The sequence below is a fragment of the Coenobita brevimanus genome, chromosome 110, assembly GCF_032717465.1.
Source record: "Coenobita brevimanus isolate Jiangsu-jjx chromosome 110, ASM3271746v2, whole genome shotgun sequence".
In the NCBI taxonomy this organism is placed as follows: Eukaryota; Metazoa; Arthropoda; class Malacostraca; order Decapoda; family Coenobitidae; genus Coenobita; species Coenobita brevimanus.
The window spans coordinates 5,483,637-5,498,596 of record NC_137063.1 but is presented as its reverse complement, the minus strand read 5'-3'; the positions used below and the strand labels follow the sequence as shown (position 1 = coordinate 5,498,596).

The following is a 14,960-nucleotide window of genomic DNA, read 5'->3' as shown; positions in this document are numbered from 1 at the left end:
CGATTAGGACTTTAGGGGTTAAAAGTACCCCGATATACGATACGCCACCTAACAGTGGGGTTTTACCTAACCAGTTACATTGTTAAACTGGGGTATACCTGTATTCTGATATTACCCCACCTCAGGAAAAGGCTAATAAGTCCATATGTTACCAGATATTAGTCAAGTATTTATGGTCAAAAGTTACCTTATAGATTCCATAGCATACAGGAGGAATACAGGTTTGAACCAGGTGGTTTGTCTGGGTGCCACACCCAGACTTATTTCCAAGTACAATTTTCAGTCTTCGGGATGTCTCTTATACTTCCTCTCATCAGCCAGAGGTCTGTAACCTAACAAACTCAAAATTGGTTTGAGGCTTAAACTTTCATCATAGGGAACACAGTCATTATTGGTATAAGACATGTTTTTTTTTTTTTTTTTTTTTTTTTTTTTTTAAGTGCTGACATTACCCCACTGTTATGATAATACCCCATCACTCATTATATTGTGTAATGTATTACTGTCACCCATGCTTAGTCATGTTTGTCCTAGTTGTAACTGAGAGATATATTTCAGGTCCTTGCCATGGGGCCAGTCAGCACCAGAACGAAACAAGGACACTGATAGTGCTCCCAGATTTACCAGTCCTCTCTGGAGTCAATTTTCTGAGGAGGGTATGGACATTAGTTTTCCATCATTTACAAGCTCACCATGTTTTACAAGAGAGGATGTGTCTATAAGTGAACATGATGTAACTCCAAAGAACACTCAACCACAGCTACTAGATTTTGATTCCTGGAATAAAGAACTATGCACGTCCAGAGGTAGCTTGGATTCACAGCAGAAGAGTCTCTGGGAAACATCTCAGACTTATTTGTCAGCTGCCCAGAACTCAACAGATATGTTTTCTTTAGGCTCCTTAGGAAGTGATAAGCAGTTTTGCACCAATGATATAATGGCTAGAACAGGAAATGAAGAGAATATGTGTCCAAACTTCCCTAGTGTACTTGGAGACAGTAAGTCTGATAATGGCCCACTCCTACCAGACCAGAGAGATACTACAACCTTCAACCAACAGAACTACCAGCCATTCTCAACCCAGACAAACAGCACGTGGGATACAGCCCAGCCTTCTTTCTACAGCAGTTTGCCATCACCTGCTGCAGATGAAACTGATATGCCTGGCTTGAATACTTCTACCTCATTGAACCAGCTTGTTGCAAGATTACAACAGAGGAAGGTCCTGCAAGATATTGGTAATCTGAGCTACTCATCTGCATCTTCGCAGAAAGTTTCAGCACCACCAAGCTTTCAAGCACTGCAGAGTAGTGACTTCATATCATCTCGGAAAGCTGTACCCTATGGTACTTCGCAGTATGATATGTACAAACATCAGGAAACAGCAGCTTCGCAGCCTCGACGGCAACACACAGGTAATTTTTACAAAATTTTCTTTTATAAACCAAGTCCTTTATTCAGCTTGTATTGAAATTACAGTAATAAGAAATAGAAGGACCATAACTTGTGCAGTTACTTCACTTTTGCAGTGAGAAAAGTTTAGGCATGACTTCAGAATCCAATCTGAACCAGAATTGTTGGATCTGCACAGTTGTTGTTGTTGTTGTGGCCCAAGGCTCATCTGGATGTGAGCCTATTGGACTGCAGCAAATATGCCACTTGAGCTGGACACTCCCAGAGATATGGTGAGATAATGCTGAAGGATTGTGTGGTGAGAATAAGGTGCATGAGGTGAGGGTGTTATAGTATCAGTCCCCACATTACAGTGAAGCCATAGTGAATTGTTGCAGATTGCATTCTGTATAGCTTGTGAAGCAAAAAGGGTGGTACCCACATCATAGTTAAACTAAATGAGCTTGCATCATTCTGGGAAGGGCAGAGTTTGGGATAAATGTGTGGTGGGAATTCATGAAAGATGGTGTTTGGGTGTACAGTATCTTTTGGATGACTGTGGTGGTTGGTGTTCATATACAGGGTGTCCTGGGAGGAAAGGGCATAGCTTTAGGATGTGATAGATGAGAGAATTCTAAGCAAAAAATGTTATATCAAAATGTGTCCAAATCTAAGTCATTGCAGAGCTACAGTTACTTAAGGCCTTATGGGCACATTAATAGGGACCATTTTCACTCATTTGGCAATCGGTAATTGTAGCTCTGTAAAGGTTGAGATTTGGACATCCATCATCCAGTCCTTCATTGCCCCATGAGGAGCGTTGGAGCCAGGGGCTGGGCAGTTGGTCCTGACATTTAAGATGAGAGTGACCAGCCTCACTTATTCCTGAGTGGCATTAAATGAGCAATCAGCCCCAACCATCCCTTGGATATAAACACGTGTTGATATAATAATTTTTGCTTAGAATTCCCTGATCTATCATTTTCTAAAGTTATGCCCTTTCCTTCCAGGGCACCATGCATATATTTATGAAGTGTAGCCTTGGTTGCAAAAGGAGAGATGTTCAAGCATTCAGTTTAGGGTTTGAGTATTGTCATTATTTATTTATTATTTATTTATTTTGCAATTGGAGGTGGTGCAACATACAGCTACAAGAGATGGCTGGATCGTTTGTTAATGTTGTTGAGCAGTCCCAGCCTCTCTGGCCAAGCAGACCCTTCAACCACAGGCAAGCGTTTGTCCCTGTAGGGCTGTCCCGTCCGTGAAGTATCGTTCCCTTGTGGTGGGCAGTGCTTTGGTGCAGTGAGGTGCAGGGAAGAGTATGGAGGTTTGGTTTCTGAATGACTTGACATTTGCCTTTCTCCACCTTTTTAACAGGGGTACAATAGGAGGCTCCACATCACTTCATTATTGGCATTATTTAGTTGTATGGTTACTGCGTTCTCTATGTGTCAACAAGTGGGTTGATGGAGGGTTAGTGCCCCTCCTTGGGAAACAACTAACTAGAAATACAAACAAGAAGACTTGGACCAGGATGGACAAACAGAGGGTGACCAATGACCTGACGAAGGGCATAGTTCAGCTTGCAACATGGAATGTAAGGGGTGTGAATGATAAGGTGAAAGAGAGAAATTTTCCAGGCCCTTGATGGGGCAAAAGTGGACATATACGGATTAACTGAGACTAAATGGAGAAGTGATTGTGTGAGAGAGTGGGAGTATGGATGGGGTATATTTGCGGGAGTAGGTGAGAATATGAGGGCAAAACAGGGTGTATTTATTGTTGTGTGCTATTCATTCATTCACTTTTGAAGGCTCTAACTTGCTTGCACGTGTCAGCCTTAGTCACAAAATGGCGGCTTTCCATGCTGCTCAGTCTCTGGCAGCTTCCCTATTCAGTCTCTTATCCCTGAGGTCACATTCAATGACCTCGTCCCAGGTCTTTTTCAGACTGCCTCTAACAACTCTACCCCGAAAATTAACACTTCTCATTTTTTGCACCCAATTATCATCCCTCATCCTCTCCACATACCCAAACCATCTCAATCTGCCTTTCCTCATCACAACACCAACACATTCCAGTCCCAAACTACCCCTCAACTCTTCCATTTTAAACCTAGCCTCCCCAGGCCTCACACTCAGGGATGCATTGCACATCCACTTAATCATTGTCATTTCTGTACATTTGAGCCTGTGAATATCCTCTTCGTTTACTGCCCAGGTCTCAAAGCCATACGGCGTTACACTCCTAACATATGCTGCATACAAAGATCCCTTAGCACAGAGGGAGAGCCCTCCCAATGTTAGGAGAGGCAACAGCTTCCCTGAACTTCTTTTCGCCACAGAGGTAGCTCCAGACCCACCTCCAGCACATAACATGTCTCCCAAATAAAACTCTTCTGCACATTCAAGAGGATCACCAGCAAGTTCAATCCTTTCATGCCTGACAGTCTCCACCTGCTTTCCCCAACACACCACACACATGAAATCAGCATTATCTCGCAGTCTACCTCAAATACCACTACATCTCTTATGCACCCACATATCACAGACACTGCACAATATGGAATTATTTCCCATGTCCTTGTGGCAAATCGCACATGGTCACTCTCCCTCATCTTTGACAGTACCGCCACCAGCTCTAGATACCATCACTTTTGTTTCATCTGCATTTAAGCCCCTGTGCCCCATGCCATCTCTCCACTTCCCAAATCTTTCCTCAGCCTCCCTTTCATTTTCTGCAAGCAACAGCAAATCATCAGAGTACAACATCTCCCATGGGAGTCCATTTCTGAAGTTAATGAGAGGACTTCAAGTACTATGATAAAGAAGAAGGGGCACAAAACTAACCCCTGATGCACACCAACATTCATGGAAAACTCATCACTAAACTCTCCATTCACCCATACCTGGGTGTGAGCACCCACATACATGGCCATAACCACCCTACCCAGCCACTCTTCGATCCCATGGTTTCTCATTTCCCACTTCACCACCTCTCTTGGGACTCTGTCAGAGGCCTTCTCCAGATCAACAGAAACAAAGTACAGTTCCCTTTTATTTCCTATATACTTTTCCTGAAGCTGTTGAACAATGAATATAGTGTCAGTGGTCCCTTTGCCTGGCATAAACCCAAGCTGCATCTCATCAATATTTACTTGTTCTCAAATCGTACTTTATAGAACTGTCTGCGTTACCTTTATTACCTGGTCTAAAAGCTTTATGCCTCTATAATTTCCTCTTTCCAGGGCATCACCCTTCCCCTTGTACATATTTACAGTTACACTCTTCAGCCAGTCATGTGGGACACATTCATATATAGTTGTATTTATCAGGTCAGTGACTGACCTCACTTCTTTTATCTCCTAAGGCTTTTAACATTTCAGCAGTCAACCGGACACACCTGCTGCCTTCCCTACCTGCATGCTGCATATTGCCTAGCTCAGAGTAGCAGCATCAATCAAAGACCAAGGGCCAAACACTGGATCTGCAGACTCCAAAACTTCTCTGTCCCAGTCAAACTCCTCATTCAACAACCGGCTGTATTGCTCTCTCCATGTGTCTTTAATATCCCCACTGTTCACCGCTGCCCTTCCTTCATCATTCTTCACACATTTCTTACCTATGACATTCCTATTCTCCCTCTTTATTTGATTTGCCACCTTAAATATCATATTCTTCCTTTTCACACTATTTAGATTACCAAGTAAAAGTGTCTGTGACTCAGACTTTGCCCTGTAAACCTCTTTTGTAGCCCTGTGTTTGGCAGCCAAGTATGTCTCTTCCTTACCACCTTTCTTCCATTCCTGAAAAAGTCTTGTTTTCTCCTTAACTGCAGCTTCTTCACCTTCATCCCGTCACCAAGTTACTTTATGTCTAGGTGGGCCTCCTGTCCATCCACATACTGAATCAGTAACTCTCAAGAGGTTGCTTTTGAGGGCTGTATACCGTTCATTAACACATCTGTCAATGTCTCCCTGTTCAGCCACCACTCTCCTCATCTCACTTAAATGCATCCCTTACTGCTGGGTTTTTCAGCTTCCACATTTTCCTCCTAGTTGCATAGGTCCTCTTTTTCATCACCTGCTCCTTAAGCTCACATACCTATCAATAACTTGTGTTGCTGCACACACTGCTCACTTCCTATAGCTTTAACATCCCACACTAACATCCTGTCGGCCATCCTGACCAGGAAATAGCCAATCTGGCCTCTATTTCCCCCAAACTTGTGTGTAATCAACCTATTCTCTCTCTTCCTAAAATGTGTGTTGCACACAATCATGTTCATTGCCTCTACAAACTCGAGTATCCTTTCCCCTTCCTCATTTCTTGTACCATATACATATTCTACATGTAGTCCTTCATATCCTTGAGCTGCTTCACCTGCATGACCATTTAAGTCCCCTCCCAAAACTACAGTCTCATCATCCCCCACACCACCTACTACACATATTAAGTCATCCCAAAATCTATCCTTCTCTACCTAATCCAAGCCTTCATGTGGAACATACACTTATATAAATGCAACCATTTTCCCATCGAACAAAATTTTCGCCACTATTTTCCAATCACACTCTCATAACAATCATGACATTTTCCACCCATTTCTCCCCAACCAACACACCCATACCACCATATCCATCTATCCTACCCTGCCTAAACAACATATGATAACAATCCATCCCAGCAATTTTTCTGACTGATCCACACATATACTGGACTTCTTGCACACATCCCACATCCACCCACCTCTTACTCTATGTCTTAACCACTTTCCCTCCCTCTACTCCTCAAACTTCCCACATTTCACGACGCAACTCTGATTCTCATGAGTGATTTAGTGTCCACAGGCATTCTTTGAATTTCATCCTTTAACTTGGTCATAATCAGTAAAAATAAAGAAGGGGAGAGAAGTGCCACAGGCCCCAACCGTTGCATAGGCCCAGGTCCAGGCAATGGATCTGGGTCCCCTAGCCAACCAGCCTTGACCAGTGGCTGTGGTAGTGGCCTTGGGGCATCCTGCCAGGACAGCTACAGGGACACCGTCCAAGCATGCCATGGCACTGTAACTGCCCCGCCACTGTACATCCATTGATTGGGCAGCCTCTTGGGGCGTTACTCCCAGGTTCGGGCACCTCTCTGTTGGGCGGAAGCGGCAGCCTTGGAACCACAATGGAAGGAGAATATAAGAGAGTAGAGATCAGTTGGTTCAAGGATTGTGTGGGTAAGATTGAAAGTAGGATTACGAATGTGGGCAATTGCAGAGCTGGGCTCCTCTGCAAACACTTCCGTAGTCTGCAATTTCTGCAATAGGAGACCACATTATTTAAGTTGCGGAATTGCGATTGCAGCAAACTCGTCCGAAACTTGTGGTATTGCGTTGCGTAAGTACTTCCACTATCGCAATCCTCCCCGCAGTCTTGCACATGGCGGTCAATGTTGGTTAGTACAGGCTACAACATGACTTATGAATATCAAGCTTGAACACGATTCCCAGCCAGCAGCGGCAGCAAGCGAGGCGTTGCTGCGTCAGTTAGCAGTAAGGATGGGCGATATCAGGAGAAATGATTTGATACGATACGATACGATATACTATAAGCCAGCATGGCAGTAAATTTTGTGGCACGCATAGCTAATCATGCACAGTTGTGACGTGTGGGTGTGAAGAAGTGTCAAGTGTCGCAAGTGTGAACTTCTGAACTTGAACTTCTGAGTCAGTGAGGACTCCGAGAAGTGATCCGAGTAAAGTTATGAATAGATTCACTAGTGAGTAGTGAGGGTCACAGTGACTGAGTGTCATTGGGAAATCAATGTCATAAATAGATTACTTTGCGCAGTGGCAGTATCGTAACCAATGAGGTCTTGCCTAAGTGACGTATTTGCTGCTGCCATAAAGCTCAAATTGGGAAAAGTTGTCAATACCATCTCAGCACTTTTGCGGCACCTCGGTTTGGGTTACCTTTCCTAGAAGGGTAGTCAAGTCTTACCCCACCTGCTCATGGTGACCTCGTAGACACCCTGTTTTTTTTTTTCCATTTCTCTTCTTTGTGTTTTTTTCGGTTTTCTTTTTTTCTCCTAAATTAGGGTGACACAAACGGGGGCGGCACTACCCGGGTTTATCCCGGGTTGTATTGTATATACTTTTTGCTGCTGTTGTCATTTTGTTTTGTTTTTGTTCTCCTTTATCATGAGCAAACAATACCAGTGCCCTCACTGCAGTAAGTCTGTAGCAAAAAGTGCACAAGCACTGAAGTGCGCCTACTGCAGTGAGTGGGTTCATATAGCTTGTGAAAATTTGGACGCAGGCGACTATCCATTTATGAAGAAGAGCCACCAGCTGGGCTTTCGCTGGATGTGTAGCCAATGTGTTGCACCAGCGGACGAGGTCTTGGCTGATGGAGGAAGTAGTACCAAGAAGGGGTTTGAAGATAAAAGTTATTGGGCCAATCTTTCAGGCAGTTAGAAACATTTCAAATAGACTGGAGGCACTAGAGACCAAGGTCTCATTGCCCATGGCAGTCATGCAAGATCAGGCCAAGTCATTTGCGGATGCTGTTCGTGGGTTTCTCGTGGGGGAAGGGAAGGATCTGCCTGGGATCAGTGCCCATGGCCAGAAAAAAGCCATTCATAGTCAGCATGTACTGATTGTGAAACCAAAGAGTGGTGCTGATGCCCTGACAAATCAGATGGGACCAGAAGACATCAGAGGTGTACTTAACTCAGTGCCGGTTGATAGCTGACTTAAGACCAAGGCTGGTGGGTTGGTAATGAAGTTTCCATCAGCTGAGGCCAAAGGTGAGGCAACTGGGGTGCTGAGTGATCATTTTGGCTCTGAGGGCACTTTTTGCATATCAGAGCCAAAGAAAATGTTGCCTAAAATGACCGTGACAGGCCTTTCCTCTTCCTTGGGTGACTCTGACATCATCCCAAACATTCTGAGAAAAAACAGTAAAATTAAGATGCTCGTTGATCGAGGTTGTACCCTCAACCTTCTCTTCACAAGAACAAGGAATGACACCAAAACTGCTGTCTTGAAGATGTCGCCAGAGGTGAGATCCTCCTTTGTTGAACAGAGCAATTACATCTATGTGGATCTTACAAGATGCCGCGCATTCGATAGATTCTGGGTTACACAGTGTCATCACTGTCAAGGCTTTGGTCATACATTTGAGAGATGTTTTAGGAAAAATGATGACCCTAAATGCGTCTTTTGTGCTGGAACCCATAAATCTAAGGATTGTAGTAACAGAAATTCTCCCAAATGCATCAACTGCTCTTCTATAAGACATCAAGATGCTAATTCAAATTCACAGTCAGTTGCCCATTTTGCATCAAGTAGAGACTGTCCAATTATGATTTCTCATAAGAATGGATTGATTGAAAACACCAATTTTGACCATTCAAAAAACTGACTACGTCACTTTTGAACCATTTAAGGATGGGTCTTTTAAATATTTGTTCTATCCGTAATAAGATAGACTATATTAATGAAATTCTAAATCAGGACGAGCTTGAGATTTTGTGCTTGACTGAAACCTGGTTGTATGAGTCTGATATCGATATTATTCGTAATGCTTTGCCTAAGACACATTCTATAATTAGTATTCCCAGGCCTCCTGCTGACTGTCCGGGAGGAGGCGTAGCACTCATCTACTCGGCAGCACTTGCAAACGTTTCTCTCATTGACTCAGACCTGACCCCATCCTCATTTGAATTTATGGAAGTATTAATAAATTTCCATCAGAATACGATTAGAATTGCAATTGTCTATTGACCAGGTCATCCGGGCAGAGATCGAGGTTTTATGGAGGAGTTTGGGCAGTTTCTTGAAGGGTTTTCTCTTAAATCTGGAGGACTTCTTGTTTGTGGTGATTTCAATTATTGGGTTGACAGTCCAGAGTCAAAACCATTTTCTTCAGAATTCCTTGAGTTGATCACCCAGAACAATTTTTTCAATCATGTGAGTAATCCAACTCATATCTCAGGACATGTCCTTGACTTGATCTTGTACCCTGTTGGTTGCAGGCACATATCAGATGTGGAGGTTGACTCATTTGACCCCTTCATCTCTGATCATGCTCTGATCACTCTTAGTTTTGATGTCCCGAAATCCTCTTCATATAAAAAGGTCATCAGGTTCAGAAATTACAGGAATGTTGACTGCCAGTTGATGTGTCTTGAAATTGACCAACGTTTAAACTCCATTGATTCTTCCAGTCTTTCTTCTGATGAGTTGGTTGATGTTTACATCAACGAGCTTAGGTCAATTTTTGACCATTATTGTCCTGAGGTAATAAAAACAATCACTGTACGTGATGATTCTCCATGGTATGGTCCATCCATTAATTCTTTGCGTAGACAACGTAGAAGGGCAGAGCGTGAGTGGCTCTTGCAACGAACCGAAGTAACTTATTTGCGTTATGTTTTTGCAAGAAGAGCAGTCATTCACACTGTTAAAGCCCAAAAGGCTAGGTATTATCAAAATAAAGTTGATTCATTTGGTGGTGATAAAAAAAAACTGTCTGCAGTTGTGGACAATTTGGTTGGTCGGAGGAATATAATTGTTAAACCAACTTCTGCATCTGATACCCAATTGGCTTCTGATTTTGCTTAATTTTTTACAAGTAAGATATCTCGCATAAGAAGTGATTTAGACAGCAGTTCTTCTAGTGAAGCGTACACCTTCGACTTCCAGCCACGGTGCACTGGGGATCATTTGCTGTCAACATTTCATCCGCTGGATGTAGACAAAGTCAAATGTTATATTAGAGAACCTAGTAAAACATTTTGTTCACTCGATCCATGTAACATGTCACAACTACCTGATGTGTATGAGCACGCTGCAGACTTTATCTGCAACATAATAAATAGATGCTTCTTAGAAAGTAATTTTGTGCAGTCTGAGAAACGTGCTTTGCTTAGGCCTCTAATTAAGAAACCTGGCCTTGATGTCGAGAGCATGACAAATTATCATCCCATCTCTAACCTGTCTTTTTTATGCAAGATTATTGAGTGGGCCATACTCGATCAACTTGTACCACAACTGGAACACAACAGAGTTGTTCCTGTTGTTCAATCAGCATACAGAAAATACAATTCAACTGAAACTGCACTGACAAGGATTCAGAGTGACTTGGTGGCAAACACTTGTAGTGGGATGTCCTCTCTTCTAGTTCTGTTGGATCTATCTGCAGCTTTTGATACAGTAGATCATAAACTATTGTTGGATGATCTGTATTTTTATGGCGTTCGTGATAGTGCCCTTTTGCTCCTTAAGTCGTATCTGTCGGACAGATCTCAGAGAGTGGTTGTTGATTACGCTAGCTCTGATTCTGCTCCCCTTCTATTAGGAGTCCCTCAAGGATCAGTTTTGGGTCCAATTCTATTTACTATTTACACAAGTAGTTTATCGTCTCGATTCTCATGATGTGTCCTATCATTTTTATGCTGATGACACCCAGCTCTTATGTTAAGATGTCAAATATCAACGATACTAAGACAAAGTTTGAATCTCTAATGTCTGATATTAAGATTTGGATGGCTAAGAGGAAACTGAAGCTGAATGATGGTAAAACTGAGATCATCATCATCAAAGGAAACAGAATGGGTGATGACACTGACAATGCCCTGGCTTTGAACATTGGCGTGTCACAACTTCACCCAGTCAGTTCTGTTCGAAATCTGGGTGTTTATTTTAATTCTAAGTTAAATTACAAAGAACATATTAATCAGGTTGTAAGAGGGTGTAACTTGCATATCAGAAATCTGTACTCTGTGAGAAAATTTCTGAATAGATGGTGCCTCTTAACCCTTTAACCGCGGGTGTCATTCCAGAATGACATCGACAAAACTGGACCAAACCATGGGTGTCATTCTGGAATGTTCGTGAATATTTTGAACACCGCCCATTTTTCCTGTGCGCAAATTGTTTCACGCAAGAGTAGCTGTCGAGTTCTTTCACGCCAGCCCTCCCACACCTGACGATCACGACCATCAAGTGATCCTGACCGACCCGGTGAATTACCTCCCTCCTCCTAGCCCCCGGGGGCCCCCCCCACCCCTGCCCTGACACGCATCAGTCAGTATCTGTCCAGCTCTGTGCATGATAATGGCGCTCCATCCCGAGTCATCGTCGCTTGCTTCCTCCTCGGAAATTATTAGTGCTAGTGTGCCTTCGACCTCTACACCGAGGAAGGAACTGCCGACGGCGAGGCAGAAGGGGTTGAGCACCCCAGAAATTAGGACAGAGCTGGATAAAACTGTAAGTACAACTCTGGATTGTGGCAGTGAGAGTGATACACTTACAGCAAGTAGTAGTGACGACTATGCAGTGATTGGTGGTGAACCGTTTAGGATTGACAGTGACAGTGATGAAAGTGAACATGTTGTTTCCCTCCCACCGCCCCCAACTTACTCTGGGGAAGGGAAGATGCCTATGGGGAAAATTGGTGTAGCACGTGGGAAGGGAGTGAAGCGTAAACTTACGTCTCCTACACCAGGCCCTAGCAAGCATTTCCCACCACTTTCCCGTTCCCCTAGCCCTATTGCCCTCACATCATCTTCATCTTCTGCCGTGCCCTCTCCTCAGTCTACATCATCTGAGGAATATGAATTCCCAGAGCCTGCACAGCGAGGGAAGGCAGGCCGTGCAGGCAGGGTAAGCAGGGCAGGCCAGCCTAGAACAAAGGGAATGCATGACAGTAGGAGGGCAAAGCGGGGTGATAAGCGAGGTGATAAGCGGGGAAGAAGGGGTCAGATTTCACCACACACCAGGTCAGTAACCCCCCCGCCTGCCCCCCGCCCAGCTCCCTCACCTTCGCCACCCCCCCACTCACCCCCCCCCCACTCACCCCCCTCCTGCCTCACCCATTGGAAAGTGAGAGATTTCCTTAACAGGATTAGGGATCGATTTATGCGATTTTTCCGTCCTATGCAAAAAGTCGTCATAGATGAATCCCTGGTATTGTTCAGAGGACGTCTCAAATTCATGCAGTACATCCCCAGCAAACGCCACCGCTTTAGGATAAAGTTCTTTGTGCTATGTGACTGTGAGACGGGGTATATCCTTGATTTCGTGATCTACTCTGCAAGTACAGTGGATGTGGACAGGAAAGACCCCCTTGGCTTCTCTGGCTCCGTTGTAAAAGTGCTGATGGAGAGGTATTTTGGTGGGAATCATGTGCTGTACACAGACAATTATTACACAGCACCAAAACTCGCCAAATACCTGGCTGAACACGGCATCAGCACTGTTGGCACTGTACGGAGCCATAGGAAAGAGTGGCCAAGTTTCCCTGAAGCATCATCATCATCCAAGGGAGATGTGCACCTGAAGAAGTCTGACAAGCTTCTGGCGATCAGGTGGCACGACAAGAAGGTCGTGAATATGCTCAGCACCATCCACAAGGGGGAATTGCAGAGAACTGGGAAGGTCAGCTACAGGACAGGAGAGCCAATCATGAAGCCCGATGCCGTCATTGACTATAATATCAACATGAGACTTGTTGATAAGTCTGACATGATGATTGGCGAGATAGACTGTCTCAGGAGAAACACCCGATGGTACAGGAAGGCTTGCCTCCACATGCTCGATATGTGCATGCTCAACGCCTTCCTCCTCTACAAGACACAAGTCGGGGGCATAAGGCAACCATCCCTGAGACAGTTCTCCAAGACTGTCGTGCAGCAGCTGCTTGCACGATTTGGTCAGGTGACGGCATTGGTCCCGAGGCGACACTCTTACACACAACCTGACCGTCTTGAGTGCCGCAATTACATGAGCCGGCACCAGCTTGTGAAATTGCCTCTCACCGCAGGCGGCAGGTTGTCACAGGGCCGCTGCAGAGTGTGTCATAACACCACACGGAGGCTCGGACGAGAAAAATGAGCACACACCAGTGCCAGGAATGCCAAGTCTCTCTCTGTGTGACTCCATGCTTTGCCGAGTACCACTCTCTGAGTAAATACTGACAGTGACAGTGATATACAGTGATGCGACAGTGACGTGCTTTACCAATAATTGTATAAGGGATAATGTAGTAATAAGGGATATTTTGCCAAGAAAACAATGTAAATATTGACCAGTATAATAAGTGATATTGTAATAAGAAAATCTGCGGCACTGCTGTGATTATGTGAAGCGACAGTGACGTGCTTTACCAATAATTGTATAATATAGTAATAAGAGATATTTTACCTAGAAAATTATGTAAATATGGCCAGTATATAAGTGATATGGTAATAAGAAAATCTGCGGCACTGCTGTAATTCTGTGATGCGACAGTGACGCAATATAGTAATAAGTGCAGTGCAAATATAATGTATATTGCCCAGATTATATGTAAAATAGTAGTAGAAGTTAGAAATAATGAAAACATCGCCGCTAACCAAACGTCAGTGAGCATGTGATGCCGCAGTGAAGTGCGGGCAATTACAGTGCCCTTTACCTACTTCAGTGAACACAGAGTGGGTGTTTATCGTATGTGCAGTGTTCATATATGTTTATAATACTATTATCAGAGAGTGGTTGTCATTTGGTACTGGTGTGTGGGGCGTAAAATAGTGATTTTACACCCCTCACTTCTAACAGCACTGCCCGTCCTGTGAAAGTCCACAAAGTCATGAAACCTACATCACTGCAAAGCTGAAGATTAGTACTTTCTAATGGTACCTTATTTTTTTCTCTAGCTTTATTCTGTGCAGAGTTATTAAGGTTTAAAGGTTTGTTTACATTTGGCTGGAACCCCCGTGGGAGAGGCCAGTCGGGGCAAAACAATGCCCGCGGTTAAAGGGTTAACATTGGTTCATGCAGTGGTCTTGTCTCGTGTTGATTATTGTAATTCACTATGGGTTGGTCTTCCAAATAATATACTAACAAAAGTTCAGTCTGTGTTGAACAGGGCAACATGACTAATCTTTGGTCTCCCCCCGAGAACCTCTACTGCCCCGTTTCTGATTGAGTTGCATTGGTTACCAGTAAAGGCTAGAATTGACTTTAAACTGTGTCTTATTACATTCAAGGTTCTTAACCCCTACACCGTGGGCATGTTTACCAATGTTTTGTGTGTGCCGCGGGGTTATTCGGGCTCCGACAGACTCTCAAAAAATATTTGCCAAAAATCAGTTATTAGTCCTAGAATATTAAAATTACATATGCTTATGGCACATACCTTCAGCTTTCTCCTGGAATGTTTGTTGAGCCTTCGTCGGTTACCGTAGGACTTGTGGAAACCTCTGAAGTCGGGTAACGAAGTTTCCACTTTACACTTCCCGACAACCTGTAATATGATTACCACAGCCAGATATTAACACTATAAACACTACTCTATGATTTTCAAGTAGTTTGGGATCCATACTCCAAAAAAAAAAACACTGTGAAAGCAATGAAAATTACAAGCGTGTCTGACCGTTGCACTTTCGCTAGTTTGCTCTTGGTACTCTGTCATTTATTATTCATAAAACCCCTCACACTTTATATTTCTATTACTATATAACACTTATATATATCTACAGTCTTTATCCATAAGTTTCCTTCAGTAGTATTAGTTTATTGTCACTGTAGGGATTCAA

At 43.7% G+C, this 14,960-nt stretch overlaps 1 protein-coding gene across 1 annotated transcript in view; it reads left to right on the top strand.

Moving 5' to 3' along the window:
- Nucleotides 1-291: 291 nt before the first annotated feature.
- The window catches only part of nanos (RNA-binding protein nanos), a 59,595-nt gene continuing 44,926 nt past the window's right edge, over nt 292-14,960 (top strand). The window contains exons 1-2 of the mRNA XM_080286101.1: nt 292-323; nt 559-1,415. Of these exons, the coding sequence (XP_080142227.1) occupies nt 292-323; nt 559-1,415 (889 nt within the window). The remainder of the gene's footprint in view (nt 324-558; nt 1,416-14,960) is intronic.